Source organism: Podarcis vaucheri, assembly GCF_965113315.1.
Source record: "Podarcis vaucheri genome assembly, chromosome: 5".
Classification (NCBI taxonomy): Eukaryota; Metazoa; Chordata; class Lepidosauria; order Squamata; family Lacertidae; genus Podarcis; species Podarcis vaucheri.
This window is the reverse complement of record NC_138763.1, coordinates 72,024,197-72,042,989: the sequence shown is the minus strand read 5'-3', so window position 1 is coordinate 72,042,989 and position 18,793 is coordinate 72,024,197. Positions and strand designations below refer to the sequence as shown.

At 45.1% G+C, this 18,793-nt stretch overlaps 1 protein-coding gene across 1 annotated transcript in view; it reads left to right on the top strand.

The window, feature by feature from the left end:
• TBATA (thymus, brain and testes associated) overlaps window positions 1-17,441 on the top strand; it is a 37,580-nt gene extending 20,139 nt beyond the window's left edge. The window contains exons 10-25 of the mRNA XM_082222255.1: window positions 345-479; window positions 2,005-2,112; window positions 2,713-2,829; window positions 3,351-3,490; window positions 4,270-4,420; window positions 4,725-4,882; window positions 6,784-6,952; window positions 7,990-8,097; window positions 8,226-8,438; window positions 9,192-9,406; window positions 10,092-10,192; window positions 10,396-10,517; window positions 11,659-11,880; window positions 12,684-12,808; window positions 13,394-13,564; window positions 17,278-17,441. Of these exons, the coding sequence (XP_082078381.1) occupies window positions 345-479; window positions 2,005-2,112; window positions 2,713-2,829; window positions 3,351-3,490; window positions 4,270-4,420; window positions 4,725-4,882; window positions 6,784-6,952; window positions 7,990-8,097; window positions 8,226-8,438; window positions 9,192-9,406; window positions 10,092-10,192; window positions 10,396-10,517; window positions 11,659-11,880; window positions 12,684-12,808; window positions 13,394-13,564; window positions 17,278-17,428 (2,406 nt within the window). The 3' untranslated portion in view covers window positions 17,429-17,441. The remainder of the gene's footprint in view (window positions 1-344; window positions 480-2,004; window positions 2,113-2,712; window positions 2,830-3,350; window positions 3,491-4,269; window positions 4,421-4,724; window positions 4,883-6,783; window positions 6,953-7,989; window positions 8,098-8,225; window positions 8,439-9,191; window positions 9,407-10,091; window positions 10,193-10,395; window positions 10,518-11,658; window positions 11,881-12,683; window positions 12,809-13,393; window positions 13,565-17,277) is intronic.
• Window positions 17,442-18,793: the final 1,352 nt, after the last annotated feature.

The following is an 18,793-nucleotide window of genomic DNA, read 5'->3' as shown; positions in this document are numbered from 1 at the left end:
TTCCACTAACTTAGATGGCTTTAGAAAGGGATTGGACAAATAATTAGCATTGTTATTAAAAGGGGAGTAGAGAAATGCAGGTCTTTTTCCTCAGGCTAGCCCTGAGTACATAGAATAACCAATGGATACTTCTCTTGGAGACCTGTTCTGTTTATAGACACTTAGCCCCACTGCTTTCAGCTGGGAGAAGAGAGGGACATCAAGGTGTGGTGCATTTACAAATAACTTGTGGGATGGGAAAGCAAGAGACCACCTTCAGACCACCTGGCCCAAAGGTGTAACTCTGAAGGACTGGGGAGGTGGGCAAAAGTCTTAATTTTCTTCTGCTCATTTTGGGAACTTAGATGCATGGCCTACAACTCCATCATGATCCGGAACAAAGTAAGAGTCAGACGGATAACAACAATCAACCTGCCCAAGTTTCACTGAACACTACAGAACTGGAGCAGCCCATTTTCCTGCATTGGAAAAATGGGAAGGTATGTTAATATGAGGCAGACCTTTTGAGGTAAAGGCTTGCTCACTTTTCTCTCCAGTTTCAGCTTCATGCAAGGTAGCCAGCATCGCCAACAAGGATGTTTATACTTTTCATTGTCATTAGAAAGCAGTTAAGTGGCGGACAATTGTCAACGTTTGCCTAAGAGGAGCTCCCTTCAGAAACCACAAGCACAGCTTTCTATGGACTAGTGGTAGTGCCCAAGTAGTATCAGGTAGTATGCCAGGTATTAATACCACTAATAATGCATTTGTGCAAGCCAAGGAGGAGATGAGAGTGACTGTACTACCCAGCCTGCTTCAGCCAGATATATTTCACAATAAATATAGGATAGAACTAATATTGCGTAAGGACACAACAGAAGCCTGTGCTTTCATATTCCGGTGTACATTTTAAAATGTTGCAGTTCTCAAATAACTTTTAATCTATTTGTCTACCTTTTCTGAATCTTACCGAATTTCTGTGTTCCGGGGTACAGTGTCCCATACCTATGCATAATGTAACGATTTTATGCGTAGTGTTGCTTGTTGAGACTCATGGAATTGGAAGGCAGCTCAAACATAATTTAAATCCTCTGCCAATGCCAGGTGCAGAGGTGAGGCAAGCTTATTTTGTAAAAGGGTAATAAAATATAACATGAAATGTAAACCTATTTTTCTTTCCCACAAAAAGAAAATTAAAAGTATAGGATAGGGCTAACGGTGACTACAACACATTGATATTGACTAGAGGCTTGTAAAGGATGGTGCTCTTTTAATGCCGTAAATTAAGTTAATAGAACATCTCAGCTTCACCCTTACTGTACATACAACTAGAATGTTCAGCAGCATGAACAACACTTTCTGGAAGACATGCAGCTGGCTAGATCTGCTTTTGCAGATATTGAATAATTGGCCCTATCACCCAGCCCATTATAAATGTACTGTATTGGAAAAAAATAAGTTGTTCTACTGCCACTGCAGGTAGAAAACCTCCCTCTTGAGAAACCACTGGAGAATTTCTCCTCACCCTGGAGAAATTTGGTGGAGTACTTAGCCCACCTACTCACAAATTTCAAGAGGTCCTCTCCACACAGCTTTGACTTAAATGCTTGATAATTAGCAGCTGAAGTGTGTGGATTGAGTTTGCTGGAAAAGCATTCTGTTTTGAGGAGGTGCGTAAGTTCTATCCGTGGTGTTGGACCTGGGATGGCCTGTTCACCTCTGAGAGTCACAATTCATCCTTCTGTTGTCTGAAACGTTGTCTGGGATACTCCAAAGGTTCCCGTCATTGCTTTGAGTTTGGGGCAAGTTTCATGGAACCAGATTTTCCTACCATTCTTATGGGTGCCAAAAGAAGCAGCAGCAGCAGATTTTCCTACCTCATGCTGCTGTTACTCATTATCAAACTACTGATAGCCCACGAGGAAGAGAAATGATGACCATTTAGTTCATGCACCTTTTTCTGCTATCCTTGGTCACTTTCCCCCTCAGATTCCCTCTCACCATGGCCTTGCTTTCACTTTGCAGGTTGAAGGCATCTATGAAGACCAAGCTGGAAGCCCCTTAACTTTGGAGCTGAAGAGAGGCCTGGTCAGCCTTCTCCAGTTTCAGACCCACCCTGGGACAGTGACCGAGGTAAAACAAGGCTCGCTCTTTCTTTCTTTCTTTCTTTCTTTCTTTCTTTCTTTCTTTCTTTCTTTCTTTCTTGCCACTGCAGCAGCAAATATCCTTGTACTCTTATATAGCTGTAGTACCTAGCACCTTTTACGTCTTCTAAAAAGTGCTCTCACCCACCACAAAATAAGGCCAATGATTAAGGAAGCGCCATGAGGGTTTATTTCATTGTGCCTCAACTTCATAATCAGCCAGTTCTGCTCATGTAGCCACTCCACTTTTTACGTTTGCAAAAAATCAAACACCAAGTGCTTTCAGCATCGATAAAGAGCATTTGTGCATCTTGTGTAAGAATCATGGAATTTGGAAAACATCCTCCTTGCCCTTTTGCAGTGGTGGATGGGAGCTGGAGGGCCACAGACCCCCCACCATTGTTACAGATAAGTCAACCCACCAGAATCCCATTTATTGCATTGTCTGGATGGAGTCTGCAGCATAGTCAGAAAACATCTGATCCAGCCAACTCCATCACTGGAATAGTAAAAAAGACATTTGAACCAAACACAGGACTAATTTAGCATCCACTATTCTACTCCTAATTTTCCCATTTATGTTGTTTAGGATGACATTTCTGGGAGCTGCCCAGTGACCTACACAGTCTCCAAGGATTCTGTTCTGAAGACAAAAGACCTACATGGCTGCAAAAGAACAAAGTTTGGATTCAGCTCTGTTAACAAGGCAAGTTTGATAATTGCATCTCTATCCATTTTCCAGCTTTCTCTAACCATTTTCAAAATACCAGTCTATCCTGCGCCTGAAAATTAGTGGGTTTTGATTTCAAAGCCCATGTAGAACTACTTTTCTTAGGCCGATTCACTGTGCGATATTTGATGAATGCCATACATAGAGTGCACATTAAGTTCTCTCTCTCCCTCCCACATGTTTGACATTTTATCAGGTTTTTATATGTGTTGGAAGCCACCCAGAGTGGCTGGAGCAACTCATCCAGATGGGCGGGGTATTATTATTATTATTATTATTATTATTATTATTATTATTATTATTATTTGCACTGAGGCAGCAACATTATTTTCCCATAGGCAACCACTTACTGGGGTCTGACTTCTCTTTGGAGGAAAACCATTGGAGGCTAATGACACTTTATAATATTTAATAGCAACTGGTTGATTTTAGTTATCTAGTTACCTGAAGAGGTGAAGCCAGGGTCTAGTGAGGAAATATTCATCTTCTTTTTACAGATGTTTGGAGTCCTGTGGCAACCTGTAAGTAAAAGTCTTTATTCCATGGAAGGACAGCTCCTCAAGTCCGCATTGTCCGAAGAAAGTCATACAATCTCTCTAAACCTGAAATCTTCCGTTGGAGTCGATATCACCTCCAGGTTGGTTCTGCGCTGCTACATTCAGTTGGCCTGGCACACTGGGGGTGACAAATGGTGCCTTCTTTGGTCAGAATTAGAAAATGGAGTCCTGTGGAATCTTGATTTCCTTGGAGTTGAGGCCAGAGTATGAGGAGAAACCTATAAGCCCCAAAGAAGTGGCAACAACGTAGTATTAATGGCCTCCTCACCATTTCTCAAATGTCTTCATCTATTTATATTCCATGTTTCCTTCAAGGATCTTAAGGTGAGCATACACAGTTCCCCCTCCCTGTTTTATCCTCACAAACTTGTGAGGGAGGTGAGGCTGGGAGACTGATTGTCCCAAGATCGCCCAATGTTATTCAAGGCTGAGTGGGACTTCAACCCTACTCTTTCAGGCCCTGGGTCCAGCACCCTAACAGCACTGTCTCTCCCATTTGCACAACCTGCAAAAAACACCAAGGAGTTCACCTGAATTCATATCTGTTTCATTCAACCACAGTAGACCACTGTGTGTCTGGTGGAGCTGCTAGGAGGTCATGGGAGTGTGGCCAATGAGTGTTAATGAGGACGTGCCCAAGTTGTTCTGGTTTTCTCCTCTTGCAAGGATACTGTGGACACTTGAGTGTTGCATTTTTACCAATACTTTGCACCTAACTAAACTTAAAAGTGCCTTACTTTGGTTCAGAAGGGGTCCCCGCTGTCATAATTTCAAATGTGAGTCCATGCCACACAGTAAGTTATGTTTGTGATATTTAAAGATGGAGGCCCTTATCAACAAGTGTCTTTTCACTCCCCAGGCAACACCTTGAACTTGTGACTCAAGTGCCTGGATCAAAAGAATTACCTGGGGAAAGTCCTCAGGAAGCCCTGGCGGCTGTGCTGAGGAAACTGCAACCCATTAACATAGTGAGCGACCCTGTCAAGAGGACCAACACCCAGTACCCATCTGTGAGTGGAACAGAAAACTATTGCTTTTGTCTAGATTTACCCATTTTCTATTTAAACTTCAGTGTAGAGGAGGCCCAATCAGGAATTATTTAGAGCTTTGAGACCTCATCCCTTGGTTTCTTGGTTCACAAGGTGTGAAAATAGCACATAGCTTGTGGAGACTGTTTGTCAGGAAGGAGTTCTGCAAATTTCCGTTTTTGGAATCTATATCAGCATAGACTGCTGATATATATTGTTATGAAGGAGGATGTTTGTGTGCTTTAATTTCTTTCTCTCTCTCTCTCTCCTCCTCTCTCCCTTTTAGCTCAAAACCTACTTGAAAACACTGGCTAAAAAGAAACGCAGACTGGATCTCTCTGAGGCATCAACCACTTGGCATTTTTGCAAAGTTGTCCAGATGTTGCGTGATGCCAAGAAGAAAGACATCCTGCTGTTGTTGAAGAAAGCACCAGAAGAGATGGCGTAAGGAAAGAGATGGCAGGGCAAATGAAGAATTACTCTTTCTCAAGAGTAATTATTTGTGGAAATTATTTGTGTATTTATTTTAAAAATGATTTTTTTACTCAGAACCTTCTAAAGGGATGAGTCAGGGTGGTCTGCAACAATTAAAATCAGATGACCTGTTTGCTAAGCACCTTTCCTGATTTGTTTGCACACAGTTTGTGGGGAGATTCAAGGACACCTGCTATTCGTTGAGCATTTGTTCTGATCAGTTTGCAGGAGGAATTTTGTGGTACATTTCTCTATCCAAGCAATGGATACAAAAAAATGCATTTTATTAGGGTAAAGTGTGCATAAAAGTGAATATAGTAACGAAAGTACCGTATTTTTCGCCCTATAAGACGCACCGGCCCATAGGACGCACCTAGTTTTCAGGGGGGGAAATCAAGGAAAAAAATATGATTCCCCCCCCCCCGCAGCTCTGGGAGCAGCGGACAGGCTGCATGCAGCCTGTGCACTACTCCAAGACCTTCTTCCTGCTTTTGCAGGAGGTGGCGGAATTCCCCCACCTCCCTCAAAAGCCCACAGGAGCCCCACTTGACTCCTGTGAGCTTTTCGACTAGGAGGGAGAAGGGACTGATTCGGCCAGTCAGTCCCTTCTCCCTCCTTGGGGAAAAGCCCCCAAGAGCCGCTTGCTCTTTAAAGGGTGCGCGGCTCCTGCAGGCTTTTCTAGGAGGTGGGGGAATTCCCCCACCTCCTAGAAAAGCCGGGGAACCCCTTTAAAAAGTGCACGGCTTTTGCCTGCTTTTGCAGGAGGTGGGGGAATTCCCCCATCTCCTGCAAAAGCCCGCAGAAGGGAGAAGGGACTGATTCGGCCAGTCAGTCCCTTCTCCCTCCTTGGGGAAAAGCCCCCAAGAGCGGTGCGCTCTTTAAAGGGTGCACGGCTCCTGCAGGCTTTTCTAGGAGGTGGGGGAATTCCCCCCCTCGTAGAAAAGCCAGCAGAAGCCGCGGAGCCAGCAGAAGCCGCGGAGCCCCTTTAAAGAGCGCACGGCTTTTGCCTGCTTTTGCGGGAGGTGGGGGAATTTCCCCATCTCCCGCAAAAGCCCACAGGAGGGAGAAGGGATGGACTCTGCCAGTCAGTCCCTTCTCCCTCCTTGGGGAAAAGCCTGCTTTCTCCCACCGCCAGCCTCCAAGCCGGGTTGGAGAGTAGCGGGAAGGCGTCGCGCGCCTTCCCGCTGCCCCCCATCCTCTGGGGCTGGCGCTGCTTTCCCCCACCACCAGCCTCAAAGAGCAGACTCTCCTGGCTTCAGCGGAAGCAACGCGAAGCCTCTGGAGCGCAGGCTTCAGAGGCTTCGTGTTGCTATCGCTGAAGCCAAGGAGTCTGCATTCGCCCCATAAGACGCACCCACATTTCCCCTTCATTTTTGGAGGGGAAAAAGTGCGTCTTATAGGGCGAAAAATACGGTAATATACAATTGCATTATATTAGAGAAAATGGCTTTGCAGAAAAATAAATTGCTGGGCAAAACTGCATGCAAGAACATTTATGTTAGGAGACATTTGAATGAAAGTGATTGTTTTTTCAATTAAAAAGCCCAGAAAATTCACAAACAAACCAACAACAACAACAAACTGATGTGAAAATGTGGAGAATGGAGAATATGGAGAAAATATGGAGAACTGAAGAATGGAAGGATGAGAAACTGAGTAAAACAAAAATTGACAGATTTGCCCATCCCTTGCTGTCACACAGTGTGTGGCGCTGATATTAAATTTTGGGTCACCTGATGTCAGATGCCCATCTAATTTATATACCGTATCTATAGTTTGCACCTGTCTTGTTAATCCTGGGTTCTCTGCAGGTCTCTTCCTTTTCTTCCAGCACACCTGATCCTTTCTCTCCACCCCTTCCCACCTTTTAGGTCCTTCTACGTTGAAGCTGCAGTGGCTGCCCATTCTACAGCTTCCTTGATGGCCCTGTCCGAATTTCTCAGTTTGGGGAGCAAAAAGAACGCCGCCTTGCTGGAGAAGTTTTTCTACGCTGCAGCCTTCTCCCCTCGCCCTTCAAAGGAGCTCTTGCGTCTGGTGGTAGTAAGTAGAAGGCCCTGTGGCTTATTTCTCTGGGCCTTTTCTTGCGCTTTACTTCACTTCTTTTATTTATGAATGGATGTCCCTGTGGTGTAGGATGGACAGAGATTTAGATCTGGGCGTAGTTTGACCTACCTATCTCACAGGGCTTTTGTGAAATTAAAGGGGGCAGACTGCTCCCTTTTTTTGCTGCCCTGAGGAAGGAAGGAATTTGAAAATGTGAAATGCATGAATGTGACATTCTGGAAACCTAGAATTCACTAGTAATTTTCTTGGGCTTGTTCGCACACCTGTGCACTGTACTTGAGTGCTCAGCTCATGACAACTCTCAGGTGAATGTTTAAGCTGGCTCCATTGAAACAAGTGATGTTTGAGTCGATATCCATTGGTAGCAAATATTGGCAGTGATTCATCAGTGGTGGCTTCTTCATATATGCAGGTTAACACTCAAGCTAGGGGTGGGGGCATCTCTGTTCCAGGAGCTGAATACAAGACTCTCTATCTAGCCCATAGGACTTTCCCCAGACCACACCCCCTCTCCCTAAGCCACACCCCCTCACGCATCCTGCTTTGCACCCTCCTTAAGTGATTATGCCTAGCTGAAAGGCATCCTTGAACTTAGATAAGGACTCTTGCTTGTCTGGATGGAGGATACAGAGAGATGTGTGAGTGTGTAGAAACTGGTGCACAAAATAAAACAATCATATTCGTTGCTCTACCTACTTTTGCTTCTGGCCTTGCCAACCAACGTTTCTCACGCACGTGTGAAAAACCTGCATGGAAGTCCGTGTTCGCATAGGTATTTTTGAACACGTTTTCTCACAAAATATGCATCTCAAGCCATCTTCCGATACATTTTTTTCGTAAAGCGGCAGCTCAAAAGGCTTGTACAGTGCCAAGGAAGGCTGTGTTCTGATCCTCCCAGCACTCCCAAGAGGTGTGGATCAGGTCATTCCCGACTGGAATTTGCAAAAACAAATAAATCAAATCAAATTTCTCAGGCAACTCTATGCTATGACCGGTCTTCATTCCTCTTCCAGGATAAGCTGAATGGAAAGAAACTAGAAGCAGCCACCTGGGAAACGGGGAATATTGTAATCGGCAGCCTGATTGGCAAGCTGTGCCAAATGAAACTGTGTGGTCTTCAAGTGAGTTGACGCCCTTCCAGTGCCGTGTTCTACTCCCACCCACCCACACCTAGGAAAGCTCAGGTTGCGGATGTTGTCGATTTAGTGCCCACCTCCCTTTTCTTGTGTCTCCCGTGTCAAACAAACAGGAAGTAAGACTTGAAGTAGACTCCATCGTGCAAAGGCTCAAGAACAGCAAGAAGGACTCTGAGAGGGTGATTTATCTGTTGTCCCTGAAAAGTGCTCTGCTCCCAGAATCCATCCCTATCTTCCTGCATTATGCAGAAGAGGGCTCTGCCACGGTCTCAGCCACAGCCCTGAACGCACTACAGAGGTATTCTGCACAGCACATCTCAAGCACGGTATGGCACAGTCTCCGTTACTTAAAGAGCATTTCCCAAAATATATCTTTTTTTTCCTATGTAAGCTTTCATCAGTGAAACATTCTAGGTCCTCTTGTGCCAAGAAGGGCTCGGTTTATCCAAAAGAAAATAATTTCACCAACCCTCTGTGGTTTTTGGAGGTTCCTCCACTTCTGCTTGAAAGGTTATATTCCTCCTTCTTCTCCATCTCCCGCTACTGGTGGGACCTGGAGATATTCTGAGGCTGGACTTTGAGACAGACTCCCCTTATTTAGGGAGAGTCAAGGGTCACTTCCATACCATACATTGCGAGCACTCTTATAATACTTTAGCAGTCCTGGCTTCCCCCAAAGAATCCTGGGAACTGTAGTTTGTTATGGCTAGGAGACCCCTTACAGGCCTACAATTCCCATGATTCTATGGGTGAAGCCATGACTGTTAAAGTGGTATAAGAATGCTCTCAATGTATGGGTGTGGAGGTGACCACAGTGGGTATAAATATATCACCCTGTCAAAAAAATAAAAAAATAGAGCATATGGTATAATCCTCCTGTGACTATACCACTTCACAATGCAATTAAGGGATTACATGACTGAGAGCATGGGGGAGACCCCTACATGTAGAAAACTAGTATGTCAGGGTTAAAATTGTAGCTTGGAAAGGTTTGGTTTCATGAATGACCTCTGTACAAACCTAGTTGCTGAATGTCATGCTAAAAACAAACAGACCGTGTTCAATTTCTGCGTTGCCAGGTTAAAATGGCAATGAAACGCATATTCCATGAAGTGCACAGACGCTATCCAAAAATTTCAAGGCTGGCTGCTGCAGAAATCCTGTTGAACAACGATCCCTTGCCAGAGGACTTCACCAATATCCTGTTGGCCACCAGAGAACTTGAACCAGAAATGTCAAGATTTCTGCTGTCAAAAATCCAAAACATTGTACACTCCGGTCATCATCCAACCAGGTAAAAATATCCTTGTATGATAATATTCAGTTTGGGCTTGGGGAGAGATCAGAACAACCACACTTTCAAACTGGCTTTTAGGAACATGGCAGACATAGGCATTCACAGGGTGTGGGGCAAGGGGAGGCAGCCCTATCCCAATGATCCCCAGATTCTCAGATTTCGTTTATAGGAAAGTGTAAGGGTAGGATCCAATGTAGTACTAAGTGAATGTTTCTGTCAGTGAAAGGATTTCTGCTTCTCCCCCTCTTCTTCCCCAGTGTATCTCAAATATACTTTAGGGGTTCCCCTAACACTCTGGAGCAAGTTGGGAGAGTGTTGGCGCCTGCAGAAGAGGAAGTCCCATTGCACAAGTGGAAATCCTTGTCTGACAGGATGCGGTTGTTTCTAGCATTTGTAGCACCTGAACTACAAGGCAAAATGTACTAGCACTGGTTGTTTTTTAAGTGAGAAATTAACCTCTCTGCCCTCCCCCCCCCACGTTGTGGGTGTCCATGGTCACAGATTTTCTACATTATTCTAGGGAATGCACTCCTCCTTCTCTGCATTTACCATATATTTCACAAATCAATTTAACCTCTTCCAAAATGGCAGCCAGGTTCGCCAAAACAAGTTTACTCTCCTTTGCAGATATAGTCCATATCACACACCCCTTCCTTGTTTTTTTGTTTTGTTTCCCCCACAGGAAGGTCGCTAAAGAGGTTCTGAGTGACCCGCAGATAAATAATTACTACTTCCTCTCCTCTGAAGCTGGCAGCTCCATCTCCTTCTCAGGACCAGTGACAGGTAACTTTTCCCTCCCATGCACTAGGCAGCCATAGTCTCCTGCATATTCTGGGGTCAAGGGGTCAGACCACATGTTCAGACAGATACTTCCCATGTTGCCACGCTTTTATTAAAACCTTTGGAAAGCTGTCTGCTCCTCTTCATGCAATATTCCTTGACTGTGATGTGAAGCTATGTGTCTCTTTCTCGGATCTCCCTTTCAGCAACCAATGACACTCTCTCTACCATTGGCCTGGATCTCCTGTTCTCAGACATTGGCATCCTGAGGAAGAGCACCACCAGTTTCAATATCCTAAGCCATGGCTACCAGCTCCAAGCAGCTCAGGTATGGTGCTTCCTATTGCGCCATTGTGGACTTGGCTACATTAGTAAAGAAACAACGTTGTATATGCGTTATGACACTGCAACACCATGTGGCACTGTGAAGTCCCATCTTTCGCCAATGTGGCTTCCCACTTTGAAGTTTACAACGCGTTTTCATGAAATGCTTTCTACATGTCTACATCCAGCCCGTATTTCATTGTTCTGTTGTTGCTCGAGACGGTTCTGAATGTTTTTTAGGTCTCACCCTTGCCTTATGGGCAATGCGTAATTGTCGTCCAAGCGTACCCTTTAATTTTCAACAGATTTCTCCCTCTCCCAATTTTTATTAGCGTTATTTGTCAATTTATACAAAAAGATGCGACCCAATTTGCTTAGGCAGTGGCCCCATGCCAAAGGAGGAGGAGTTTCAATGGCCAATAATGCTCTAGAAACCAAGGCAGGTGCTTGGTATTTTTCTCACACCAGCCCAAATCCTGAAGATAGCTGCTGAGTGATAATTGGCTCAATGTCATAGTAGGAGACCTGCTTTAGGATGAGGGGCCGAGGCCTTGCTGTGTGGTGTATAGAAACATCGTGACTCTTTTCCTCCCTTTATTTAGGAAAAGGGAGCTCTCTTTTTGGGAACTAGGGCAGGGTGGGGAGTACACATCTTTAAATATCTGAAAGACCAACTCTTTCCCTAAGATAAGCGGGGGGAGGGGACCCTCTTGGTGGTTCCACCACCCTTAGAGGTTCAGGTGGGTGGTGGTCCAGGAGAGGGTATTCTCTGTGACAGCCCCTAAATTGTGGAACTGCCTCTCCATGGAGGCACACCTGGCAACTTAACCATACAGACTTTGGGGAATGCTAAAGATGCTCCTGGCCTTTACTCTAGTCTTTGACACCTGAGACGTGCATTTTCAGGGCCCGTCCTTTTTCAAGTGTGATATTCTTCACCCTAAGGTTTCAGGGCATACAATAAGTAATAAATCAAAATAATAGTAGTAGCAACGTTAATAACAACTACTACTACTACTACTACTACTACTACTACTACAACAACAACATAGAAAGAGGAGTATGTTCTGAAGTGGTGGTCTAGTGCTGCAGAAAAAGGAGTAGTTCTGAACATCACACAGACTTTCCCATCTCATGTATCCTAGGTGGCCATAGAAGCAAAAGGATATGAGAGCATCCTGGGAGGCAGCGCAGCCGACGGAGAAGACGAATTAATGGCCGGCATGTCTGCTGCTCTGCTTGATGTCCAGTTACGGCCAATCACTTTCTTTGAAGGATACACAGATCTGATGTCAAAGTTCTTCACGAGCTCAGGAGAACCCACAAATGTGGTCAAAGGGAACGTATTGCTGATGGACCACCTACAGGTACCAGCCCCTGCATACCCGTGTACACTGATGGCATAGAAGGAATTGTCATGGTGGGACCAGCCCCCCCCCTACTCACCCCCACACCCCCACACACCATGCTGCATTTGTTTAAGCCATGTTGGAACCAAAGCACCAAGAACAGGTCCTCCCATGACAGTTGGTGCATTCAGGTAGAACACCAAACATTCCCAGTGCCTGCAGTTTGATATCTTAGCCTAAGGACATCCACCCTTCAACTGACAACATTGTACACCTGCATTAGCTTTCCAGTCACCCATGTGCATCAAGAGTACTGCTTATGGGAAGAGGTGTAGAGCTGCACCCATAAGAACATCCCATTGCTCCTGGTGCCACCACCTTTGGAGACTAGCTTGGTGAGCTACAGGAAGCAGGACTTCTTTGTGTAGGGCTATTTAGTGGGGCTCCTTGATCAAGAGCTCTTATTCAGTCCAATCTTTGACCATTTGCCAGGTTGGCTGGGGCTGATGGAAGCTGCAGCCCAACCGCTGCTGGAGAGCACCACATTTAAATCCTTGATTTAGAGAAAGATAGACTAGCAATGTGATTGCAATTATTACTATTTTGAAGCAATGAGCACCGATTGTCCCCTACAGACTAGCTGGGGGGGGGGAGAGAACACCTGCACAGACAAGATGTACCTTACTCAACAGTAAGCCCCATTGAAGTCAGTGGGGTTTACTTTCGAGTAGATACATGTATGACTGCCCTGTTAATAACATTTGTAGGCCCATGATAAGCGCTTGAACAATCCAGTAAGTGAATGTTACTGTGCTGCATAGGCAATCCCACTTCAGTCTGGTTTGCAAACTGTGATCACTCTCCGAGGAGGACTTGGGTTAGATGTTTCAGCTGACATCAATGTGAATTTGTGGGAGCAGGAGTTCAAAACAGGCGTCGAAACAAGGTACGTGTGAGTAAGAAGTGGATTCATCTCCTAAGTGTGATGGACCCTTACCCAATACTCTGTCAAACACTCTGGAAAATTCTTAGTGTTATCCCAACTCAATAAAGCCCATAAAATGACTATTTGATTGTCCAGCATTGCTCTCTGCATTTCAATCTCCATCTCCTCATGCAAATTGCTGGACATGCTTTCTATGCTGGGACAAAGGTACAATTCAGAGTCTGGATTGCCCCTTATATCAACCATGCTAAACACGCACTGTTTCAGACCCATCCCAGTTTACTTTCATATCCAAAATGGCACCTCTGGTCTTCAAGCCAAAGCAGTCAGATATGTGTCTCCTTTTGTTTTCTGGGACCGAGCAGTTGCGTCAATGCTACTCAGGAGTCATATCACTTCAGATGATGACTCTTTTGCTAAGAAGTAGCAGACATCAGCTGTTACATTGTGGAGGGTACACCTGAAATAACTGATCAGAGACGGCAGGACTTGGTGCAAATCAAGGTTAAAACCAGCTTTCCACTGCCAACAATAGTTAGCCAACTTCCTTGAAAAGCAGTGCTCATTTTCCCTCTCCAATCACAGGGGTGCACTGACCATTGATTTCCAAGCAGAACTGGATGCGCCATTTTTTCAAGCCACTGTCAAAACCCAAACAGAAGTCGAAATGGCCACAAACTTCAATACAGCTGGAAGAGTTTCTGCCATGCCTGTGCTCATGTGTCTGCAGCTTACAGAAGAGGAAGTCGCTTACAGGTGAGCTGTAGATCTCAAGCACCTTCCATAGCTATGGAATCCAAACCAAGGATAATGTCAAACGTTATCCAATTTTACAACACCTAACTTTCTTCCAAGTCACAATGGCTTCTCCATAAGGGGCATTGGAGCAGGTGCTGTTCTTGACTCCCATACATCCACACAACTATAGCCCTGTCCAAGAATGCAACACTCAACGACCTCAACATTAAGGAATCGCTTGCATGGATAATAACCACCATCACAGGTCAAATACAGAGAAAAGTTCAACTCCACATATCACACTTTTTGTGCTAACCATTATTCAGTGTCCACCTCATAGTCTGAGATTCCAAACATATAACACACCAACCACAGTTTGGAGCGAGGGACACTTTTCAGTCCAAAGGCTGCATTCCCTTTGGAGTACCCTTGAGGAGAGCCACATGGCCAGTGGTGCATGGGGCCAGAGCAATTAATGTTGATTAAGGCTAGTTTCTACACACATAAGAGGCATTGTCAGGGTTCAAGGAGACATTCCAACCAGGCAAAAACACTCAAGGGGAAGTGTTGCTGGAAAGAATCCAGAGATGTCTGGGGGGGGGCATCTAGCCCTCAGCCTGTGGTTCCCCATCCCTGAATTATAAAGTATGAGTTGGGCACAGTAGTCCTCCATTTCTGTTGGTTATTGTTGCTGTTGGTTAATATTGCCTAGATTCTGTTGGTCACAACTGCTGCTGGTTAATACTGGAGTCTTTGCCAAATCCCTGGCCAAAGGCATACCTAGGGTCCCTCGCACCCCCAGTAAAGGAGCTGTATTGGCATCCCCTCTCTGCCCCCTAAATCACTTTACTGTGCTGCGAGAAGGACAGGAAGCTCCTCCCACGCTGCATCTCGCTGTGAATGCGGTGTCGTGTCACCAGACGCATATATATCATATCCTCCATAGTCTGATAGGCACCTGTCCTGAACCCCTGGCCTACCTGGCAGCGTCAGTATGTCAAGTCCAAAGGTCAAAGTCCAGGGGCCAGTCCACACCAGCAGAGTCCAAAGGTCAGGAAACACAGTCCAAGTAAGCCAAGCCTGAAGCCCAGCAGTCAGAATACCATCCAGAGTCAACCCTGGAGGACCAGGAGCCTCCAAGCCAGGGCCCAACCAACATGAGCAGTTGAGCAGACACAGCACCTCAGCTCTGCTTCTCTTTTGTACTTTGCCTGCTGATTGCAGCATCTGGGCTTGACGAGGCAGGTGACCCTCACCTGCTCCAAGCCTACTCCAGCCTAGGAATCACACCCCTCCTCCCAGAGCTGGCAAGCCCCACCTGGCCACTTAGGGAGCTGAGCTGTGGGCCCTTGCCTGCCACAGCATCTGGGAGTGTCCCTCCTGCTCCTCCCTACACCTCAGAACCTGCCATGTTCATGGGGACAGGGCCCCCTCTGGTGATGGCCCCCTCCTGCTACTCTCCTTCCTGTGCATGGACCCCCATCCCCTGGCTATTCTCCATCACCCTGTACTTCCTTCCTCATCTGCTGCTTGCCCTGGTGAACCCCAGTCCCGGCTACACACCTTGCCGGGATTCTCTTCCTCCTTCCCATTGTCCTGCCAGTTCATGAGAGTGCCCATGGCAGGGACTAGTTTCACCAACCCCTAGGTATGCCTCTGTCCCTGGCTACTGCAGCGCTTTGGTTCAACTACGCCATGAGCTTAGCTGCCACTCGGGTTTTGTAAAAATGCAGAAACAACAGGCCGAGGGAAGCTGGGATAGCCTCTCCTTTTAGAGAGCCAAATATTTATCGCCCTTGTCTTCAGCAACAAGCGATAATGAGTTCCGTACCTACCGTTTGAGCTGAAGCTGGTTCTCTTAAAATAAATCCACCATCTAGGAAGGTCACCGGGAGGTTAATGGAAGCCTTGGGCAATGCCAGACTAAGGAGCTTTAAGAGGTGCTGCCCAAATACAAAGAATGCAGGCTTATCTTTTACAGTGTTATGGCGATAAATCCCTTCCTTAGGACCATAACTACCACATCTTGTGCCAAGATTGATTTCCCACCAGACATAACATCACTGCTCTCTTGTGCTCTCGCCGATAAATCTTTCATGGCTGCCTCTTGACATAAATAGACCCAGAGCAGGTTTCGGGTGCTGTGTATGACATCCAGAACTGATGCACTTGGCAATGTTCCCAGGCTTCATCCAAGCTTGGAGCCTTTGCTTGTGTAGAAGAGAAAGGCCTTGGCATATCCGTCTAGTTCGGGGACATGAGACAAACTTTGGGACAAACAGGTTTGGAATTGGCACTAGGGAGAAATCAGAACTATTTCATGTCTTCCGCCTCTTCCATGGAGGTCACATGTTCTCAGGTTTTCATATTGTAGAACTTATTTGTAGAGCTTCCCCAAGGGCCAAACCTTCAGCCTCTTTGCCTGACATGCTCCTGCAAAAGGCAAAGTGCAGATAGGTTCCAATCGTATATACACCAATGGCAAGCTCATTCTCCAATTGCGGATCTTTGAGCAGAGAAGGTAGATGCGATGCCATCCACACTGAGAGGAGAGCTTACCTAATTCACGTTTTCTAAAACAATACAGAAACTGAAACACAGCATCCCATACAAAAAGAAAAAAACTTCAGTGAATTTCGCAAGGCACTTCTTCAGCCAAGTAATATGTACAAAAGTGCGTGTAAATTTTTTAAAGGGAAAATAACATTTACAAGTGCCTTGCCAATATGAGTATGAAAGGCAAAATTTCAGAAAAATGTGGGTATATTTAAAAAAAGAGAAATTTGCACTGATGAATTTTCAGGAGAAAGTTTTGCAAAATTGTAGAAACATGTAGATTTGCATCTGCGAAAATGAGAACCTGAAAGGAACCAAAACAGACACTCCTAGCCCTATCCTGGAGTAGCCAAAACAGAATAATTCATGCACAAGAGAGTAAAATCAGCAGGGCTGGAGGAACTCCAAAAGTTTGCAGAAATACAACAAATATTTAGCACAGAAACTTAGGGGAGGGCATAAACTGTTCAGTAAGGAATGAGCATGCTCAGTAGGCATGGAATATTAACTGGGAGGATAGAATGCAAGGGGAGGAGAAAATGGAATGGAATATCCTGGGAGAGGGCATGCACCTCTTGAACATGTGCTTTCAAGGCACAGGGGAAGTGGAAGTGTCTATGACCCCTTAGCTGGTTGGCTAAGATCCCGAACAAGAGCACATTTTGTTGCACGTCCCATATGTTGTAAATTACTGGGAGTTATTGAGAGTTTTCCAAGATTCTACTTTTCCTAGTATATTTGCAGAGGAGGAAGGGAAACTGGGAAGGCTGTGTGCCCTGTCTAAAGGCTTATTGAGGCTGCATTCACCATCTGAGGTGGGAAAAGTACATTTTTAAGAATCCCTCCAAAAACTATTTCGTAAAGATGATAAGAACCAGCCATTTTTACAATACAATGTAGGTCTCCCAAAGAAAGTCTTCCGGGGGCATATAACGTGAAAATGGTTTACCTGAATATGTTTTCTTCAGTACCAGTTGGTTTAGATAATATTGTGGAAAGGTGGTATTTTCAGGCCATAGGGACATATCTAAAGTTAGTTGTATGGATGACTTGTCCTAGAGAAATGTGGGGGTTTTGTTTGTCTGTATTGCAATCCCAGAAGCCATCCTACAGATGCTAAATGCTAGGTCAGATTGATTTCACTGTTTGTTGGTTGTGGTTTTATTTCCTCACAGAGAAATCTTCTCGGTCTCAGAATCCTCTGCAAACCACAGCACCACTGTCCGCAAAGGGAGATGGACCACCCTCCCTGGGCGTGAGCTTTCCTTTCACAGAGCCAACTCTGAAATGTGCAGGATCCTGCTTGCAGAGACAACGGAACAATAAAAAGCAGCATCCATATGTTGTCACCTTGTACTTGCTGTTCCTCTTTTCCCACTCACATCTTATACCTAGGCCAAAGTTTAAAGTGCATAAATTCCCGATTCCTTTTTTCCCCTTACATTTTTATTCTGACAGAAGTTTTGGATGGACCAAAACAGTACATCACAGACAACCAGGTCACAAATCCCTCACATTTCCAATCTCAACGAATGCTGTTTTGTGCCGTTATCGAGTTGCTAAGGCGGTAGAGTCAAGAAAGGAACTCTCGCCAACATTTTTTATCATTTCACAGCTTCTTTCATATCAGCCCCTTTACACGGGATAGCTCAAGTTTGGCTCACCCTGCTAGCCCATTCTTTGAAATGTTCCCCTTTGTTCTTTTCCAGCCTCTGCTGTAGGGCATTGGGGGAGAAAAGATTGTACTTTGCTGTTTGCTATCGGATCACCTTTCCGCAACAACTGCTGGTCCTCTGCTTTTGCTCCTGAATAAAAGGGGCTGAATAAGCTTTCAGATAATATGGGGGGTGATTCTGACGTTTGCAGAAGTATAAACAAAAATTAAGGAAGGGGAGAAAATCTCAATATTTAATGCTGTGCCCACTAGGAAGACACCTCCATATTAGAGCCCTATTTAATTGCTAAGGCTGCAGTCGACAACCATTCAAATCACTGGGAGACTTTGCCACTGACTTTGACAGGACCTGGTTTGTATCCTGTTGCATGATCATCAAACAACGTTGTGTCTCAATTCCTAAAGGAGCCTGGCCATTAGATCTTTCCAAACTGCTGACATTGAACTCAGAAATAATAAGTGCAGCAGTGACCTCTAGTGCTTGCAAAGTGTATGCAACTGAACGAGTGCCTATGAACTAAAACAAAAGCCCTTGTACCCAAAGGAAGGATGCCAACTTCTTTTAACGGTGAGCAGGGGGAAATCTCAGTAAACCGTGTGGACATGAAACCCCTGCTCACTCACCAACAATTTTCAATGGAAGCAAAAATAGTGAAGGAGCGAATCCTAATGCTTTTTAAAATAAACCACACAGCTTTAGAGAATGGCTGACTCCTGTCCGCAAAATTCCAGTATCTCCTATGATGGAAGCATCATATTAATATCTAACCTGCTACTTAAGTTTTGGTCTTTCTCATGCAACAATATCTGGCTCCTTTTATTATAAGGATAGGGAAAATATGTTCAAATTCTTGAACTGGCTATACATTGCATAATATTTCCCATCCACCAGAGGAAGCAGCCCAAATGACTCAGTGTGCAAAGGTGTACAATACTGTATTCACTAAGGCCCAGAGTAAAAATGACCTGTGACTGTTTTACCACCATTTAGAGAGGCAGGAAATGTAGAGAGAAAA